The sequence below is a fragment of the Scyliorhinus canicula genome, chromosome 3 (genome assembly GCF_902713615.1).
Source record: "Scyliorhinus canicula chromosome 3, sScyCan1.1, whole genome shotgun sequence".
NCBI lineage: Eukaryota > Metazoa > Chordata > Chondrichthyes > Carcharhiniformes > Scyliorhinidae > Scyliorhinus > Scyliorhinus canicula.
The window spans coordinates 125,068,314-125,089,107 of record NC_052148.1 but is presented as its reverse complement, the minus strand read 5'-3'; the positions used below and the strand labels follow the sequence as shown (position 1 = coordinate 125,089,107).

The following is a 20,794-nucleotide window of genomic DNA, read 5'->3' as shown; positions in this document are numbered from 1 at the left end:
ATCCTGGAGTATGCCCTATGTACATGGGAGTAGAATGAATATTCCCTGCTCCTTGGCCTCTCTAATCTCCACGGATCCATCCCTCCCATGCGCTCCATGAACCCCCGCAGTTCCTTTGCCATTGCTGATCGTTTCCCCGACCTGGAACTTGACCAGTCCAATCTCGGGTCCAGGACCATATTAAAGTCACCACCCATGATTAGCCGGTGCGAGTCAAGGTCTGGGATCTTTCCCAGCACCTTCCTGACAAACGCGACATCATCCCAGTTTGGGGCATATATATTCACCAACACCAGTGCCATTCCCTCTAGCTTCCCCTAACCGTAATAAATCTGCCTCCCGGGTCTGCCTCTATCTTCCCACCTCGAATGTCACCCTTTTGTTAATCAGGATAGCCACCCCACTTGTTTTAAAGTCCAGTCCTGAATTGAACACTTCCCCGACCCATCCCTTCTTTAATCTGATTTGGTCTCCCAGCTTCAGGTGTGTCTCCTGTAACATGGTCATGTCTGCTTTTAACTGTCTCAGGTGTGCGAACACACGGGCTCTCATAACCGGCACGTTCAGTCCACGAACATTCCATTGAACCAGTCTGATCGGGAGAGGCCCTTGCCCCCCCCTCCGCTATCGATCTGCCATGACCTTTCCTCGGCCAGCTCCTAGCCCTTGTTCCGCACCTCACTTGATCCGCCACTTGGCAGCGACTGCCATCTGATCTCCATCTCTAGTCTCCTAGCTGTCCCTTACCCGTCAGCAGTACCTCCCTTCCCGCCCTGCACTTTGTCTTTCCTCAGCTCTCACCCCACTGTGCACCCGTAAACTAACTATCCAGTTAACCCATCAGCTCCCCCCCTCTGGAGTCAAAAAACCTGCCATCTGCCAAATTCCATCCCACCTAAACATAGCACAAGCACTCAACACAATAACAACAATCCCCAAAAGCAAACACACCATCCCCCAACGCACAGGCAACAGGGCCCCACCCCTCCCTCTTTAACCCATTCTTATCAGTCCCATCACCTTCAAACAGAATCAAACACAATAGAAGAAGCTTCAAGCAGCTTAAGCAAAATTATGCATGCAAGAATCAACCATCTTTCTTACAGAAAAGAAAACCTCCCGTCGCAACTTAAACGTTTTTTCCATTGTAACCCAGTACATAAAGCAATAGATCAAAATCAAATTACACAAGAAAAAAAAACCCTCTTCTTCCCGAACATCGCGACTTAACTCACAGAATTAGAAAGACTGAAATTTTAAACTAGACAAAATAAAACATAGAAATATGTTAATTTCCAAAGCCATTGCAGTGGATTCCTCCTCTCGTTCAGTCGCCTGCTCCTGCAACTTTTGAATCTCCTGTGCCTGGGTCGCCATTTTCTCTTCCAACCGGTCAACCACCTCCTTAATCGATGCTATCACCTGGGTCATGTCTGCTGCACATTCCTTACGATGCTGAGTGAACTTCTCATCCAGGTACTCGACCCATTGCTCCATCGACCAGTGAGCTGGCCTGGGCACGCTTTGTCTCATTACTATTGTGCTCGGTGGCCTCTGAGCCTTCCTTTCACTCATCTTTTGGTTTCTTCTTTTTCGACTCTTATTTGGACACGATTCCATAAATTGAGGGTCACCTCCTTTTCCTCTCCCTTTGATTAACTTGAGAAACTTCCCGAAAAATCCAGCTTAACAACCATTAAAAAAACCACTGAGGGCGAGAGCTGCTGAATGTGCGACCTTTCACTCCATTGTTGCCACCGGAAGCCTTTACAGAAGTTTATTGACGTATGTTGGCATTTTAAAGTAAAAAGACATTTTTTGACTTACGTACTGTGGGTGGAGAAGACCTTTATTATAAAAAATTTACTTTGTTTGTTGTTTAAATTTCTGAAGGTTTACTTCTATTATGTTGGATTGATGTCCTCGAGTACTTTTTAATTTACTTTTATTGGTTAGGAAGATACTTTAGGGGCAGCACGGTGGCTCAGTGGTTAGCATTGCTGTCTCATGATGCCAAGGTCCCAGGTTCGATCTCGGCTCTGGGTCACTGTCTGTGTGGAGTTTGCACATTCTCCCCATGTTTGTGTGGGTTTCGCCCCCACAACCCAAAGATGTGCAGGGTAGGTGGATTGGCCATGCTAAATTGCCCCTTAATTGAAAAAAATATAGTTGGGTACTCTAAATTTATTTATTTTTTTAAAAAGAAGGGAAGAAAAAAGGAAGATATTTTGAGTTTTCTCTTCTTGCAAATTTTCCATAGAATGGTCGAATGGAAAACATTTGCTCATCGGCTATTTCACATTTTAGACCTGCACGTTTACAACACAAAAAGTGATGAAACAATGGTAGAGAGCATTATTATTACTTAGGTTCTAACAATTTTTTGACACTTCATATTGTAGGCAAGTTAAATATGCAGCGGAAATAGTTATTTTTGAGCATGATAGAAAAATTGTAACATTCATTGCAAATTATCTTCTACAGGAGATGCTGAACTTAAAAGTGTCTTACAGGTAAATTCTCAATGTAGTTCTATGTCATTTTGTTTGCTTACGTTAGTTCATTACTATTTAGCAACCTGTGGAACCTTTGATGGAAAGTGTAACTCTTTGATTTTTTTAAAAAAGTTTTTGCACAAAGGAGGTGGTTAAAAAAATATGAAATGGAATCTATATTTCCTATGCCGCCTCCCTATCTTACAACCACCAACAATTACACAGGAGGTTGAGACAGATGGTTCTTCCACATACTCCTGTTCAGGGGCAACAACACTGAACAAAATGGAATTGGTACTACAATTTACCTTAGTTGCCCCGACAGTTATTCAGACATAGTTTACATATCAGAACTAACTTCTGTGGAAGCAAGGTGTCAAAAGTCAATTTGCTTGTGGGAATTAATTGCCATTGGATAAGCAGAAAAATTTAAATTCTTCTTCCAATTTCTACTAATTCAGTCAATTCTGGGAGCAACAACAAGCTAATGGATAACATTCTTCACCTCACTGGAATGGACACCAATGTTGCACATAAATAGTGCAGGCATCAATTTAGAATATGGGGATACGGTTAATCCCAGCATTTTGGACACTGTTTGCGGTTGGAAGATTTTCCCCACCACACTTCCGGCAGCCTGCGATCCAACAGAAATTTGAGGGCTAAAAGTCAGCAGCCGTGGCTTAGCTTTGACACCCCGTCAGATGTTCACTGCCACTCACTGTTTAGATTTGCACACGAAGAATAGCAAACCCAGCAATCATCAACTGGAGAAAATTAGGCAAATATAGAATACTGACCCCCTGAAAAAAAAATCTGGGTAGTTTTTACTTCACCTCATTTATGACTTATTACTTGCTCACTTTTGTTTTAGTGAAGTGATACACATCCAACTTCTGTTTACAACACTTAATTTAAAATTTACATCCTTACACTTGCAGTTTCCAGCAGGAAGATACTAATCAGCTCAGAATTTTGTTTGTAACACACTTTCTAATTAATAAGTCAGTCTACGCATGTATTATACGTTAAAATGTGTTGTACTTTTGATCCAGACTATGATATTTGGCTTTTCATAACATTTGTTCATAAGTTCATAGAACGTGATTATACATTTAGTATGCATTAATATTCTGTTGCACAACTACAAATATAGAAAGTAGGTTAGAGTATTGCCTACAAATGCTAGTTACAAATTTTTGTTCCTTATTTAAGATTTTTCTGTGAAACAGTTCAAGTTCATAAATCCTTCCTTATGTACCACGAGAGACCATGGGGCCTCTGGACACATTTCCCAATCTATTCCCAAGTTCTTGACTTGCTGATAATGTAAGCTATAATGTGCATGGTTAATTGATGACTTACAGCAGTTAACCTCATCAGACTTGTCTGTGCAGTCGTGGTCCCCATCACAAACCCAGAACTTTAGGACACATCTGCCATCTCCACATCTGAAATCGTGCTCTGGGTTGCACTCTGTAAAGCAAGTGATCAAGAATGTGAAGAAACAGGTCATTGTAAACTAACTTGGGGCAAAAGCAGAGCCCTATTCCTCTCCAAGTCAGATTACATAATGAAAGCTATTTTGTTCAGCACCAAACCTTTCCCGAGTTTAAATTATATGGATAATTTGGCAAATGACATGCAGTGCCTCAATTTCCTCCCTAAAATACTTGGTCTTGCCATATTACTGCTCTGGTGACACCACGAACATTCCCATTAGTCACACATGTGGCTATTCTTATATGTAAGCCAAGGTAGTAGGTGCCAGCAAGCCATTTCACAAGTAAGAATATCCTGTTAAAATCAAAGTAACGTGCACTTGAGCTGATGAATGGTCATCAGTTCAACTTCAAATTAACCTGTACAATCCCACAGGTCCCAGATATGATAATTAGAATAACAACAATAATAGTAATCTTTATTCATGTCACAAGTAGGCTTACATTAACACTGCAATGAAGTTACTGTGAAAAGCCCCTAGTCGCCACATTCCAGCACCTGTTTGGGTACAGAGGGAGAATTCAGAATGTCCAATTCACCTAACAAGCACATCTTTTGGGACTTTTGGGAGGAAGCCGGAGCACTCGGAGGAAACCCACGCAGACACAGGAAGAACGTGCAGATTCTGCACAGATAGTGACCCAAGCCGGGAATCAAACATATCCCCGTTTTCATCGATTTAGCAGATTCTACAATTTCCTGCAGTATCATTAAGCTAGAGGAAGGAAATGTGACCAATGGAGGATTTTAGGAAAATTGTATTGTCCAATTTAAGGGCAAAAAGCTTGGGGTTATAGTGCATTTGTTTTTAAGAAGGATCCTGATTTGCAGGGCTTGGGAACTTTTAGGAGCCAGAAGGTGAAATTGACTAGAGGAATGTGTTTTTCAGTCTGGGCTAATGCACTGTGATTTGACTGGTGTTATTGTTGCCTGGTCAGCTTTAGGCTGAACCAGAGCCATAACGTTTTAAACTTTTTAGACTCTGAAGAAAGACCGATGAAAAGAAAAGAAAATATTTTGGGCAGGATTTTCCCAGCCCTGCGCCGGGCCGGAGAATCCCCGCGAATGGGCCACGCCGCCCCGCACCGGCATGTGATTCTCTGCTGTGCGGAAAATCAGCGCCATTGGCGCCGGTGTGCGCTGGTCGTGGGCCACTGTACACGGCTGGCCCGCCAATTCTCCAGCCCGGATGGGCCGAGTGGCCATAGGAAAAGGGGGGGGGGGGGAGGATCGACCCCGGGGGGGGGGGGGTTGGGGAGGGGAGTCTCCATGTGGCCAGGCCCGCGATCGGGACCCACTGATCAGTGGGCCACCCTCTGTGGTTGGGGGCCTCCTTTCCTACGCGCCAGCCCCTGTAGCCCTGTGCCATGTTGCGCCAGGGCCGGCGAGTTGAAGGAGGCCACTGCACATTCGCGCATTGGCACCAGTGCCATGCGCATGTCCTCATTGGACTTTTCTAAATCCTGCCTCGGTGGCAACTTTCATGGCCTCTCTGTTTGATTTCCAAAACATTCTCCATGTAACTGTTCAAAACAGCATTCCTTCTCCCTCTCTCTCTAATCTCCACCCATTTCCTCAAACAAAGGTTCTTTGGGGTTTCCAGACTTGAACCTATTATCATTATCTTGGCTGATTGCCTACTCCCGTTTATACAAATGAACAGGACTAATGCTCCTGTTATGCAACTAACCTCCCATTGATGGACAAAGAGGCTATCAGAGTCTGGCATGGAGTAATAGCTGGTCAGACAGGATAGCACTAAAGGACAATTGATCGGAAGCATTCTATGTATTCCCACTAAACAGTTTAAGTCTGACTGGGAGAATGTAACTCGGCCAGGTGTGGGCATATCCCTCTGACCCTGTTAACAGGTGGTTTTTTCCCCCTCAGTCTGTTTAACCCCTAAATTGCCTTCTACATTGGGGTCTCATTTCTGGACCCTTGCTGATTTTAAGCTGGATTGAGTGCTGTATGTTTATTTTTTTGTTCTTTAATGGGGAATTGAGTAGTATTGTTAAGGGGTAACCTATTCTTTTCATGTGTGAAGTTAAAGAGATTATTAGTAATGTTAAGGGGTAACCTTTTCTTTTCATGTGTGAAGTTAAAGAGATTATTATTGTATTCATAATTATTGTTTAAAAAATACCAAATCCCTATTTCTTCAGGCAATCACTTCTGGAGCGAATCATTCTTTCTGCACAGCCTTACAGATCAACTAAAATATTGGGGTTTCGGTTCAGTATCCTGGCCACAGTTGTGGTGTGGTCTGGGATCAAAGCAAAAGTAAGTAGGACTTTTACCCACTATGTCACCAAGTGCACATATGACCCACATTTAATAAACTTAAACTCAGACCAAAATCAGTGAGTGCATAGAGAAGGATAGAAGTGCCATTTGATCTGCTGAATCTCTGCTCCAGTTTACCTGCAGCTATCTGTCCCCAGGAAAGTGAAGTTGAGGCCAAGATCAGATCAACAATCTTCATCTGCTCCATCAAAGACCTCGACAACATTCAAGACTTCGGCTAATAAGTGGCAAGCAACATTTGCCAGACAATGGCCGCCCCCAACAAGAGAGAATGTAACCATCGCCCCTTGTCACTTAATGTAATTACCATAGCTGAAATTCCCACCATCAACAACCTGGGGGTTAGCATTAACCCAGACCTCAACAAGACCAGCCATACAAATACTGCAGCTACAAAAGTCAGAGGCTGGGAATTCAGCTGTGAATATCTCATCTCCAGACTCCTAAATCCCATCCATCATCTACAAAGCACACAGGAGTGGGATGGGGTACTCTCCACTTGCCTGGATGAGTGCAGTTCTGCTGTGCTACATACTATGTCGTTTTTGACCAATATGGACAACCCGTCATAATCTGCAGCATGTATAACAATTCAAGCAGTCAAATTTAGTGATAGCATATTTTTGTTTCAAAATCTAACTTTTGATTCCATGTTCTACTTACCACAGTTCAGTTCATCACTCAGGTCCTCACAGTCATCGTAACCGTCACATGTGTTATTATAGTGGATACATTTGCCAGTGCCACAATGAAACTGCCCTTCACTGCAAGCTGCAACAGCAAAGCAAAGATATAACCAGGGGTAAAATGGGAAACATAAATGGAACAAGGGCTTAGAAATTCATATCTTACTGTCATATAATGATCACAAATGTCCAATATGGCATACGCACATTCTCAGCCAGAAGCGGCCGCCTGCCCATGATCAACCTACTTTGAAACAGCCAGCATGCTGCAATTTCTATGCCAGCAAATTTTGATTTTGTAGAAATTGCACATCATTATACACAGCAGCCAGGCTATGTAGCTCAATAGTCTGGAACAATGTAGATTGCTATTGTGCCTTTAACACAGTAAGTCATCCCCGGTGTTATTAAATATTCGATAATTAATCTGTTAAACTACTCAGGTGAATGGTCATACAGCAGCCTGGAAGATATCACATGGGCTGTGTCCATGATAAATGCTGCACATGTGGTTCCGAGTCCAGAATTGGCAGTGTTTGGAGTGTCGGAAGACCCGGGAGTCCAGGGGGCGAGAGAGGCCGACGTCCTGGCCTTTGCCTCTCTGGTAGCCCGTAGACGGATCTTGTTGGGGTGGAAGGACCCAGAGCCTCCGAAACCAGGGGTATGGGTGAGCAATCTCGCGGATTTTCTTAGATTGGAGAAAATTAAATTTGACTTACGGGGGTCGATGGAAGGGGTCGCTCAGAGATGGAAACCGTTCATTGACTTCTTCCAGGGCAGTAAAATCAGCAGGGGGCGAGGGGCAGGGGTGAGGGGAGGGGTGGTGGAATTAGGGTTAACTAGAAAAAGTGGAGGCAGAGAGGGTGGGTGGGGGGGGGGGGGGGTGTATTGTAGGGAGGGCGGGGCGCAGTTATTGGCTATTTATCGAGTTATGCTGTGTTCTCCTGTTTGTTATCTGTTGCTTATCTTTTTCATCCTGGTTGTGGTTTCGTTTGATGTTTATTTATAAATGCCTTGAAGATATTTTTTAAAAAGATAAATGCTGCACATGGGTCCTACACTGTAAATGCAACTACATTTTAAAGGGAATGTTGTACAGTGTATCTTTTTAGTTTCCTTGAGGATCAGGAAACCCGGAAATAATCTCAACTCCACAAGGGATCCTCTGGCCTCCTCTGCCTGGGCCCCCCTCCCATGACTGGGTTCCTCCTCCGGAGCACGTATTTTATTCCCAGAAGCAGCCTCTTCTTGCCTGATTTTAATGGGCGAGCAACATCTTCCCACCAATTTACTGCCAATTATGATAGAAATGCTGGCAAACTGCATTTTAATGAGGCCCAACCACTGGAACCAGTTGAACCTTGGTACTGTTCTGCAACTTCTAGATGAGCCAACCACCTTTTTGGCATGTTCCCCTTTAAAAGTTAAGTTCAGACCTCAGATAAGGGGGAACAAATGGATGTGGTCTATTTGGATTTTTAGAAAACGTTTGATAAAGTCCCACATAAGAGGTTGATGGGCAAAATTAAAACAAGCATGGGATTGGGAAAATACATTTGCATGCATTGAGAATTGGTTAATAGACAGGAATCAAAGGGTAGGAATAAATGGGTCTTTTTTGAAGTGGCAGGCAGTGACTAGTGGGCCCGACAGGGATCAGTGCTTGGGCCCCAGCTATTCACAATATACATCAATTATTTGGATGAAGGCAATATTTCCAAGTTTGCTGATGACACAAAACTTAGTGGGAAGGTGAATGGCGAGGAGGATGTTAAGAGGCTTCAAGGTCATTTAGACAAGTTCAGTGAGTGGGCAAATACGTGACAGATGCAGTCTAACATGGATAAATGTTAAGTTATCCACTTTGGGCGGTGAAACGGAATGGCAGATTATTATTTAAATGGTGGTAGATTGGAAAATATTGACGTACAAAGGGGCCTGTGTGTCCTAGTAAATCAGCCACTGAAAGCAAGCATTCAGGTACAGTAAGCAGTTAGGAAGGCAAAGTAGTATGTTGACCTGCAATGCAAGAGTAACTGAGTATAGGAGCAAGGATGTCTTACTGCAGCTGTGCAAGGCCTTGATGAGATGGCACCTGGAGTACTGTGTGCAGTTTTGATCTCCTTAATTAAGAAAGGAGATACTTGCCATAGAGGGAGTTATGGTAAATGTTCACCAGACTGATTCCTGGGATGGCAGGATTGTCTTATGAGAAGTGGGGTCAACTGGGCCTATATTCACTGGAATTTGGAATAATGAGAGGGGTCTAATTGAAACGTATAAAATTCTGACAGGGCTGAACAGACTGGGTGCAGGGATGTTGTTTCCTCTGACTGGAAGGTCTAAAACAATGGGTCACATTCTCAGGATACGGGGCAGGAGAGGTTTCTTCACTCAGGGTGGTGAACCTGTGGAATTTCTGACCACAGAAGGCTGTGGAGGCCAAATCACTGAATATATTTAAGAAAATGGATAGATTTCTGGACTCTAAATATGTCAACATGTATGGGGAGAATGCTGGAGTACACTGTTGAGATAGAGGATCAGCTGTGATCATGTTGAATGGCGAAGCAGGCTCCAAGGGCTGAATGGCCTCCTCCTGCTCCTAATTTCTATGTTTCTATGTCAGCTTAAAACACTGATGTTTGGATCTATAAATAATGGCCACTTCAATGAAGTCCTGGAGGATGCCCAGTGCCTTAGTTTGTATAACCCAGCATTTAAACATTGGACCCAGCATGCCCTTTGTGGCTGAAACCATTCTATCCAAAGGCTGGGACCTTGGGATCTAGCTATTGGTTAGTTTTCAGGCACTTTGTGAATGGCATGAATGGGCACCTGAAACACTGTATAAAATTTCAATGCCCACAAACTTTGGTAACTTCTAAGCATTAAAGTGTCATCTTCCTACACCTTGAATAGCTCAGAAACAAACCCAATTAACTGAACACTGCTGAAAATCTGGGTTTTATATGATAACCAAGGTCAAATAGTAAACGAAACATATATTTATGAGAAATTGTGAGCAACTTTGGGTAATAATTAATCATGGTCATGAAAGATGTAAAATAAAAGGCATAAAATGGTAGAAATATTAAGATCATGGAGTTAGGGTTACTCTCGTCACAGGTTCCACCTGACCTGTTGAGTGTTTCCGATATTTTCTGATTTTTAGCACCAACTGCATTTTGTCCTTTGGGGCAAAACCTATGCACATACATCAATGTTCATGTTTGAGAAAAAATTACAATGGATGAAGATTCAGCTTAGGGTATTGGCATTCATTTAGTTCATAGTACAATGAATATAGCTTTCCCAGTTGATTTATTGTGATGGATTCTAATTCTATTTCCTTCTCAGGACAATCCCAGATCAGGACAACCTCGTAAATGATTCCTCCCAAAATTTAGGTTGAGAAAGACTGATCACAAAGATGCTAAATGCATCCATAGGACTGATCCCTCTCTCCCCAAAGGAAAGGAGCCAGCCAAGAGTCTTATCATCCTCCAGATAGAACTTTTAACAAGTTTAGAACAGATTATAATTTGCGTATTGCTAAAAAGTACTTTAGTCAAAGATTTTTGTTTTGCAGTCATCAGGACAATCTTAAGAATAATAACATCAAGGGAAACAACTTTATACTGCACGAGAAGAGAGTGTCAGCATGTGGACTCTGATTGGAAGAGGTGTTGCTATGGAGAATAAACCAGTTATCGGTGACTGACAGTTAATTACCAAGCATTGTTTGAAGAATTAAACCAAATAGCTTGGCTTTGATTGGTCAAGGTATTGCCCTGAGGAATGAACCAGCAAAAGGCTTGCTTGTATTGTTTAGCTGAAACAGGTGTGATGTGTATACATATTCTTTCTGTCTGCAAAGAATAGGGTTCTGTGTATTAACATATGTAGCTTTCAATACCCAGAATTGTGCCACACTGTGAACCCGACTGACAATCTTAAATTGGTTGTCCTGATGAGTACAAGACGAAAGGTTTTGACAAAATGTTTCCTGGAACAATATGTTGTGTATCTAACCAAGGGTGACCATATCATGGTAGAATTTAGCATTCAGTTTGAGTGAGAAACTTAGGTCAGAAACAACTGTACTAAACTTAAATAAGGGTAATTACGTAGGGATGAGGGCAGAGTTGGCTAGAGTTCTGGGAAAGGTGTTTGGTAGAAAAGACGGTTGAACAGCACTGACAACACTTTATCAAAATAGTTCATGATCCATAACAAATATATATCCCAGTGAGGAAGAAGGATTCTAGGGAGGGAATAAATCAACTATGGTTAGCCAAGGAAGTTAAGGATAGCATTAAACTGAAAGAAAAAACATACAAAGTGACAAAGAATAGTGTTGAGACAGAGGGTTCGGAAAGTTAAAAAAAATGAAGAAAAAAACAATAAAGAGGGAGCAGATAAACTAGGAGGGTAAACTCAGACGTAATATAAAAACGGACAGTAAGAGCATCTTTACATATATAGAAAGGAAGAAAGAGGCCAAAGTGAACATAGTCTCTTTAGAGAATGAGACTGGTGAAATAATAATGGGCAACCAGGAAATGACAGAGAAGTTAAATAAATACTTTCAGTCAGTATTCATGGTAGAAGACACTAACAACATTCAAAAAATACTAAATAATCAAGGGGCAAAAGTGGGTGAAGAAATAATACAATAACGATCACTAGAGAAAATTACTAGGGAAACTAATGGGATTAAAGGCCAATATGTCCCCTGGATCTGATGGGTTGCATTCCTGGATATTAAAGGAAGTAGCTGTAGAAATAGTGGATGCGTTGGTAGTAATCTTCCTAGAATCCTTAAATTATGGAAAAGTCCCAGAGGATTGGAAAACTGCCAATGTAACACCCTTATTCAGAAAGGGAGGGACAAAAAGTAGGTAACTACGGGCCAGTTAGCTTAACATCTGTCATTGGGAAAATGTTAGCATCACTTTGGATGTAGTAGCAGAGCATTTAGAAATGTAACAGATAATCAAACAGAGCCAGTATGGCTTCATAAAGGGAAAATCATGCCTGACAAATTTATTGCATTTCTTTGAGGTGGTAAAGAGCAGAATAAATAATGGGGAACCAGTAGATGTAAGATGCTTGAATTTCCAAAAAGGGTTCGATGAGATACTGTACAATGGCTACTTTATAAGATAAGAGTCCATGGTGTTGAGGGTAGAATATTAGCATGGATACAGGATTGGCCAATTGATAGAAGACAGAGACCTGAGATAGGGAAGGGCATTTTCAGGATGGCAATCTGTAACTAATGGAATGCCAGAGAGATCAGTGCCGGGGCCACAAATATTTACTGTTATATTAATGACTTGGGGCAGCATGGTGGCGCAGTGGTTAGCACACTGCTGCCTCTCGGTGCCAAGGACCTGGGTTCGATCCCGGTCACGATGCTAAGAATTGGGTACTCTAAATGTATATATATATATTATTGACTTGGATGAGGGATGTGAATGTCCTATTGCCAAGTTTGCAGATGACACAAAGATAGATGGGAAGGCAAGTGGTAAGGGTGACACAGAGTCTACAGAGACATATAGACAGTTCACGTGTGTGGGCAAAAACTTGATAGATGGAATGAAATGTAAAAATGTGGAATTATGCACTTTGATAGGAAGAATAAGGAGCTGAATATTATTTAAATGGAGAACACTGCAGCACAGTGAGATTTGGGGGTCCTCATGCATAAATCACAAAAAGCCAGTACGCAAGTTCAGCAGGTAATTGGGAAGGTGAATGGAATGTTGGCATTTATTTCAAAGGGAATGGAGAATAAAAATAGGAAAGTCTTGCTAAAACTATACAAGGCATTAGTTAGGCCACACCTGGAATACTCTACTTTTGGTCCCCTTATCGAAGAAAAGATATACTGGCATTGGAGGCAGTCCAGAGAGGGTTCACTAGGTTGCTCTCTGGTATGGGTGGGATTTTTTTTTGAGGACAGGTTCAATGGTTTGAGCTTGTACTCACTGGTGTTTAGAAGAATGAGGTGACTTTATTGAGACATACAAGATTCTCAGAGGGCTTGGCAGAATAATGATGAAAGTTTGTTTCCCCTTGTGGGACAGTCTAGGACCAGGGGGCTGAATATCAAAGTAAGGAGCCACCCTTTTAAGACAGATGATGACGAATTTCTTCTCTCAGAGGGTAGTGAATTTGCGGAATTCCTTTACTGCAGAGAGCTGTGGAGACTGGGTCATTCAAGGCTGAGATAGACAGATGTTTAATCAGTAAGTGAATCAAGGGGTATGAGGATAACACAGGAAAGTGAAGTTGAGGATTATCATTTCTGATGGGCTAAATAGTCTACTTCTGCTCCTACATCTTAGAATCCCTGCAGTGCAGAAGGAAGCCATTCAGCCCATTAAGTCTGCATCGACCCTCCAAAAGAGCACTCTTACTTCGGCCCGTTTGTATCCCCTCGCTATCCCCCTACCACAATCTAACCTTTGGACACTAGCAGGCAATTAAACATGGCAATTAAACCTAACCTGTACATCTTTGGACTTATGATCTTATGGTCTCAGGGTCAATGAAGACAAAGACCGGTATAAAATGGCAAAAGGAATGCAAAGAAAGTGATTGCTAGAGAAAGATCCTGGCCAAGGAAGAAACACATTTGGCCAAAGAGGGAACAAAAAGATATCTCTAGAATAGCAGGTGCTAGAGATAGTTTAACAAAACTGTGAGAAATAAACATACACTCAAGGATGCAAGTGGAGTAATCTTTGGCTAAGAGAGTGAATTTAAAGAGTCATGGGGCTAATATATTAACTGTTTGGGAAATGAAGAAAACTCAGAACAAAGAGAGAAGAGGTAGTTGCAAATCAAGGAATAACAACCAACATCAATTTGGAAGAAATCAGAAAAGCACTGAAAGGAATTTAAAATGGCAAGACAGTAGGAGTGGATGAAATACCAGCAGAGGTATGGACCTGCTTAGGTGAATATGGGGTCCAAGCTGCTCAATGATGCTATGATAAGAGAGAAAATCCCAAAGTGAAGGAGGCAAAACATTTTGGTGCCAATATTCAAAGAAAAGGGACATATTAGAGAATGCAAAAACGACTGAGGAAATAAACTCCTACCTCATGTCTTCAAGATATGGGAGAGAGTGATGGACTAGAAATAGAGAATAATAGTAGATATCCATGAAGATCAGTTTGGATTCACACCTGTGAGAAGCATCACTGATGACATTTTTATTTTCAGCCAAGTGATGGAGAAATATTTGGACGGCCAAAGCAACACGAAAATTGTATTCAGCAATCTAGGTATGGGGCGGGAAGGGGGGGGGGGGGAGAGAAAGAGTCTACAGATGTCCTAGGATTTGTGAGTCCTTGTGAAGTATGTATAACTATTAAAGGACATGTACAAGGGATGTCAGACAAAAATAAGCTGTATGAGGGAGAGTGAGCGTTTTGAAGACAAAAAAAACGGATTACACCAAGGATTGGCCATGAGTTGTTTTCTCTTCCTGATTGTCAGGATGTTGTATCTGAGCAAGTGAGATAGGAAATGCCATGATCAATGTTGTTTGTGGATAACATTGAGCTATTAGTTGGGGTTGATGAGAACTTAATCAAATATTTTGAGAACCATAAAAAAAGCCCAGTAATACAGGGGTATGAAGATCAGTACATCAAATACCCTATTTATGGACTGTCAGTTTTAGCCTAGGGAAGAGAATCTGAGTGAAGGTGTAAAGGTTACAGGTGGTGAATGCGAGTAGTTTCTTGTACCTTGGTGGCAGATGATACAAGTATGGAAATAGAAATTAAGCAACAGATTAGCTCTTGAGGAACTGTTGAACTACAGAGGAATGTTGTATAATAGAAAACTTGCTGAAACGGAAAGGAAGAATCTACAAAACATTTATTGCCCATCCTTGAGGACATTTAAGAGTCAACCATATTGCTGTGGGTCTGGAGTAGGCCAGGCCAGGTAAGGACAACAGATTTTCTTTCCCTAAAGGACATTGTAGCATTTTATCAAATGCTTTTTGGAAATTCATGTAAACCTCATCAAATTGCATTATCCTCATCAACCCTTTCTGTTATCTCATCAAAAATCTCATTCAAGTCAGATAAACACAATATGGCATTAACAAATCCATGTTGGATTTTCTTAATTAATCTGCACTTGTCTGAACAACTGTTAATTTTGTCCCAGATTGTCATTTCTAAAAGCCTTCCAACCACTAATTGGCCTGTAGTTGCTGAATGTTTCCTTGTACCCTTAAGTGTGTCACATTTGCAATTCCCCAGTCCTCTGACACCACTGTTACTGGAAGATTATTACCAGTGCCTCAGCAAATTCCACTCTCACATCAGCATCCTCAGTTGCATCCCATCAACTCCTGAATGAAACAGTAAGTACAGCCAGCCTTTCTAATTCCTTCTCTTTCTCATATCTTTATCATCCAGTATCTAAACTACTTCCTCATTCATGATGACACCAACAGTATCCTTATCTTGATGAAGACAGATGCAAAGTATTCATTCAGTACCTCAGCCATGCCCTCTGATTCCTCTTGATGCTGTTGTATTTCAGATTCTATAGTGGGGGACTGGGGGGAGGTTGGTTTGGTTAGGCAACAATCCAAACTGCCTCAAACGCACTCACTCTTGACTTTAACAGAACTTAGATGGTGCAGAGTTTGTAAGGAGCATCCAGGAGGGCTTCTTAAAACAATATGTAGATAGTCCAACTAGGGAAAGGGCTGTACTGGACCTGGTATTGGGGAATGAGCACGGGCAGGTGGTAGAAGTTTCAGTAGGGGAGCATTTTGGGAACAGTGACCACAATTCAGTAAGATTTAAAATGCTGCTGGACAAAGATAAGAGTGGTCCTAGGATGAATGTGCTAATTGGGGGAAGGCTAATTATAACTATATTAGGCGGGAATTGAAGAACCTAGATTGGGGGCAGATGTTTGAGGGTAAATCAACATCTGACATGTGGGAGGCGTTCGAATGTCAGTTGAAAGGAATTCAGGACCGGCATGTTCCTGTGAGGAAGAAGGATAAATATGGCAAATTTCGGGAACCTTGGATAACGCGAGATATTGTAGGCCTCGTCAAGAAGAAAAAGGAGGCATTTGTCAGGGCTAGAACACTGGGAACAGACGAAGCCTGTGTGGAATATAAGGAAAGAAAGAAGGAACTTAAGCAAGGAGTTAGGAGGGCTAAAAGGGGTCATGAAAAGTCATTGGCAAATAGGGTTAAGGAAAATCCCAAGGCTTTTTACATGCACATAAAAAGCAAGAGGGTAGTCAGGGAAAGGGTTGGCCCACTGAAGGACAGGGGAGGGAATCTATGTGTGGAGCCAGAGGAAATGGGCGAGGTACTAAATGAATACTTTGCATCAGTATTCACCAAAGAGAAGGAATTGGGGGATGTTGAGTCTGGAGAAGAGTGTGTAGATAGCCTGGGTCACATTGAGATCCAAAAAGAGGTGTTGGGTGTCTTGAAAAGCAATGGAAGGGCACTTTTCTGATTGGAGGGTTGTGACTAGTGGTGTTCCGCAGGGTTCAGTGCTGGGACATTTGCTGTTCGTAGTATATATAAATGATTTGGAGGAAAATGTAACGTGTCTGATTAGTAGGTTTGCAGACGACACAAAAGTTGGTGGAATTGCAGATAGCGATGAGGACTGTCAGAGGATACAGCAGGATTTAGATTGTTTGGAGACTTGGGCGGAGAGATGGCAGATGGAGTTTAATCAGTGCAAATGTGAGGTAATGCATTTTGGAAGGTCTAATGCAGGTAAAGAATATACAGTGAATGGTAAAACCCTTGAGTATTGACAGTCAGAGAGATCTTGGTGTACAGGTCCACAGGTCACTGAAAGGGGCAACGCAGGTGGAGAAGGTAGTCAAGAAGGCATACGGCATGCTTGCCTTCATTGGCCGGGGCATTGAGTATAAAAATTGGCAAGTCATGTTGCAGCTGTATAGAACCTTAGTTAGGCACACTTGGAGTATAGTGTTCAATTCTGGTTGCCACACTATCAGAAGGATGTGGAGGCTTTAGAGAGGGTGCAGAAGAGAATTGCCAGGATGTTGCCTGGTATGGAGGGCATTAGCTACGAAGAGAGGTTGAGTAAACTCGGTTTGTTCTCACTGGAACAACGGAGGTTGAGGGGCGACCTGATAGAGGTCGACAAAATTATGAGGGGCATAGACAGAGTGGATAGTCAGAGACTTTTTCCCCAGAGTAGAGAGATCAATTACTAGGAGGCATAGGTTTAAGGTGCGAGGGGCAAGGTTTAGTGGAGATGTGCGAGGCAGGTTTTTTACACAGAGGGTAGTGGGTGCCTGGAACTCACTGCCGGAGGGGGTGGTGGAAGCAGGGGCGATAGTGACATTTAAGGGGCATCTTGACAAATACACAAATAGGATGGGAATAGAGGGATACAGACCCCGGAAGTGTAGAAGATTTTAGTTTAGACGGGCAGCATGGTCGGCGCAGGCTTGGAGGGCCGAAGGGCCTGTTCCTGGACTGTACTTTTCTTTGTTCTAAGTTGGACGAGGTGGGTCACTCATTAAATTATTCTAATAAGGGTACAAGTCTCAGAATTTAAATCTCTTCCAACTATGATGAAGGATTCCTTGGTTTTCCAAACCGCAGGAAACATGACAGTTAAAGGGAGACAAATACAGCTGCATCAAAATGGGAAGTGTTTATCCAGTTTGGCCTGTGGGGCAGGAAGAGTGGGATTGCGTCCCCTCAGACCCCAGAGCTTACCCATTTCCCACTCTGTGAGACTGGATTCCCTCTTTTATCCCCTGTTTCAGATACTCGGAACCACTGATGCTCATCTCTGCTCCTGTATCCCTTCAAAACACTGTGATTACCCCTTTTCCGTCCAGGTCACATTGTACCCATCCCAACACACAGACACGTCTGCCCGTGCAACAGGAAACCGAACTGAACCTGCACATGGCCTCTTCCGGAGCATTCCCCATCCAACAGTGAGCCAAGTCTGTCAGTCCGGGTGGAAAATCTGTTAAAACAGAACTTGCACTCTGTGGAGTTTTCAATTCACAGCGTTTCGGGAAACCCGGACTTACCACGGCTCCTCCCCTGTGCTTACTTACCTGGGATATTCCACTCCTGTAAATATCAGGGTCCATGAATGGGGCATCACATGAACCGAGAATTCAGTAAATCCAACTTCCTTATTCTGGGGGCAAGTGTGGCAGGTATTAATTGGTCAATTTGTCTGCCATCAAAACATGAAGCTGGATTTAGAAGTGCAAGTGCTGGGAACTGGCTCACAGATGCTCTAAATTTAAAAAATTGTCAGTATAGCGCCATTTTGATCAGACAATGGAACATTTGTTTTTCATGACAGGCTTCTGTTTAAGGCAATTTCCCTGACAATGACCAACATAAAATTGGGACTGCGAAGCTGACAAATGATCTGACATTGACACCTATGGGGTGTTATCCAAAAGCAAAACGGAGTGTACAGAATCAAACACCAAGTATAATTTGTCCCATTCATAGAAAAGCCATCAGTGGAGATGTACCTAGGTTTAAATGCACAGATGTGTAAGCATTCGGACTTAACCCATAACAAAAGGTGACCCTTTAAGAGTGCAACCATTGTCTGCAGCTACTAGAGAAAGAGAAATAAATGACATACTGCAATCTGCTTCATCACTCCAGTCATCACAATCATTGTAACCGTTGCACAGCAGTTTCCTTTGGATACAGAACCCCCTGCCACACAAAACACTGTCCTGGTCTTTGCAAGATGCTGCAAGGAAAAGAAGAAAAAGATACTTTAAAAGCTGCAGAATCCTTTATGTGAGTTGCATCAGATGAATATCACAACTAAACAGCATAGACAATATATTCTATTCATACCTTTGAAACGATGATAACTTTGCTCTGAACATTTCATGGACGATGAATTGATGCTCAATGACAAAATAGAATTCAACTTTGTTCCTCTCGGCATCAAGTGTGCTTAATGAATTTAGCAAATATACCTTTATTTAAACTCCATTTTCTGACACATCTAAATATAAATAAAGCAATTTTTCCCCCAGAGATTCCACTTTGGGTGGAATCATCCCCACTGGGCTTAGGTTCAGTGGTTGGAACAAAAAGCGAGAGCGTTCTCCACCATGCACACAATGGAAAATCGCGCTAAATCATGTAATGCAGCTGGGGTTGGGCGGTTCCCAATGATTTTCATGGTGGATCAGGCACATGCCCCACTATCATATACGGATACCATATTTAAAAGGCTTTTCGAAACTACTGTTACCTCGTTCTATGCAATGGACCAGGACATGGCACACAAACGCCAAGGAGCACAGCCCCCTCCAATCTGTGATACATTGCTGGAAGTACTGATGAATGGAGTGGAGGAAAGGAAGGATATCCTTTGCCCGAGGTATGGGAGGAGATGCCCAACTGTCTCAGCACCCCTGCATGGTAGGCAGTTGCCAGGGTGATGAGTGCCAACTACCCTAACACTAAAACCGCCCTAGAGTGCAGGAAAAGAATAAATGATCTAATTCACACCGTTAGAGTAAGTGAACCTTCTGCTGCCCATACACACCTCACTAAATGGGAAATGACATGGGTCTCAGTGGCACTGCCTATGCACAAAAGCTCGTCTCATAGTGCTGCAATGATACCTCATTGCCCCACTGCAGTCCATGTAGTCTTCAGGTAGGGAAGGTGACTGCGGATCACTGGCCCTGCCTCATTGAGAGTTCAATGTTTGAGGGTGTGGGCCCTTGGCGGAGAGGGCAAAATAACCTGTTGCAGGTGCCATGCCTCTGTTGGCTTTGTCCTTACACAATGCCAATTTTGTACCGTTACAACTGTCCCTTTTATTCCATGAGTTTTAACCATAATTTCTATTGCCTGTATTGAAGGTAACTAAGTGTTATAAATTTGGGTCTCCTGACTTCCGGTGGCGACATGTAGAAGAGCAGTCGTTTCAAGGTGGCCCCCACTAGAGAACTTTAATTTAAGCCCTTATATTTGGAGGTGATTTGGGTTGGAATTTGGTTAGTACGATCGGTTAAGAGTTCCATGTCAAAGGGATGCCCAATAAATAAAGACTGGGCAGCAGAAAAAATTAGGAATCGTCGTTGAACTCGGAGGCTTCAAGGCTTTGTCTGTGAAGAAAATGGTGGAGGCTCCTGCAGCATCAGTGGCCTCTTCACTAACCACTGAGATACTTACAGGCATCCTGGTGGGGAACTTCAGAAACTACAGCGGGAACACCATTGAGGAGGTGAGGTCCTCTATTTGGTGGCCACTTTTATGGAGACAGTTTAGGCAACATTTCATGCTGGGTGCCATGTCGTTGTTTGCCCCAATCTGAGAAACCATCGTTTTGTTCCGGCAGCCTTGGACTTGTTGTTTTGGAAATGCGGGGAGGAGAGTGTCATAATATACACATCAGTATATAATGGTGCAGACACACACTGACTGACACACTGCAAGACCAATCAATACACACAACAGAGCAGCCAATCACCAGCTAGGGCATGCTCACTATAAAGCCAGAGGGCACTAGTTTTCCCGCTCATTCAGGATGCAGCCTCTGAGATGGACAGAGCTCGCGGCTTGTAGCACAGACCTTCACCATGTGCTAACAGTTTAGACTGGTCAGGATAGGCATAGGTCTTCAGTTTAATCTAACATAATGTCGACCCACAGTGCGAGTATGTTCAACAGTTCCTAGCTTAATAAAATAGTGTTGTACTATTACAAGTGTTGGTAGCCTGTCTATGTTACTG

The 20,794-nt window shown here is 42.7% G+C and overlaps 1 protein-coding gene across 12 annotated transcripts in view; it reads right to left on the bottom strand.

Annotated features, from left to right (window-relative positions):
• The window catches only part of corin (corin, serine peptidase), a 309,000-nt gene that overhangs the window by 104,220 nt on the left and 183,986 nt on the right, over window positions 1–20,794 (bottom strand). For all 12 annotated transcript variants that reach the window (XM_038791255.1, XM_038791254.1, XM_038791261.1 and 9 more), the window contains exons 6-8: window positions 18,673–18,786; window positions 6,969–7,076; window positions 3,861–3,971 (exon numbers count right to left, since the gene is read on the bottom strand). In XM_038791255.1, the coding sequence (XP_038647183.1) occupies window positions 3,861–3,971; window positions 6,969–7,076; window positions 18,673–18,786 (333 nt within the window). The remainder of the gene's footprint in view (window positions 1–3,860; window positions 3,972–6,968; window positions 7,077–18,672; window positions 18,787–20,794) is intronic.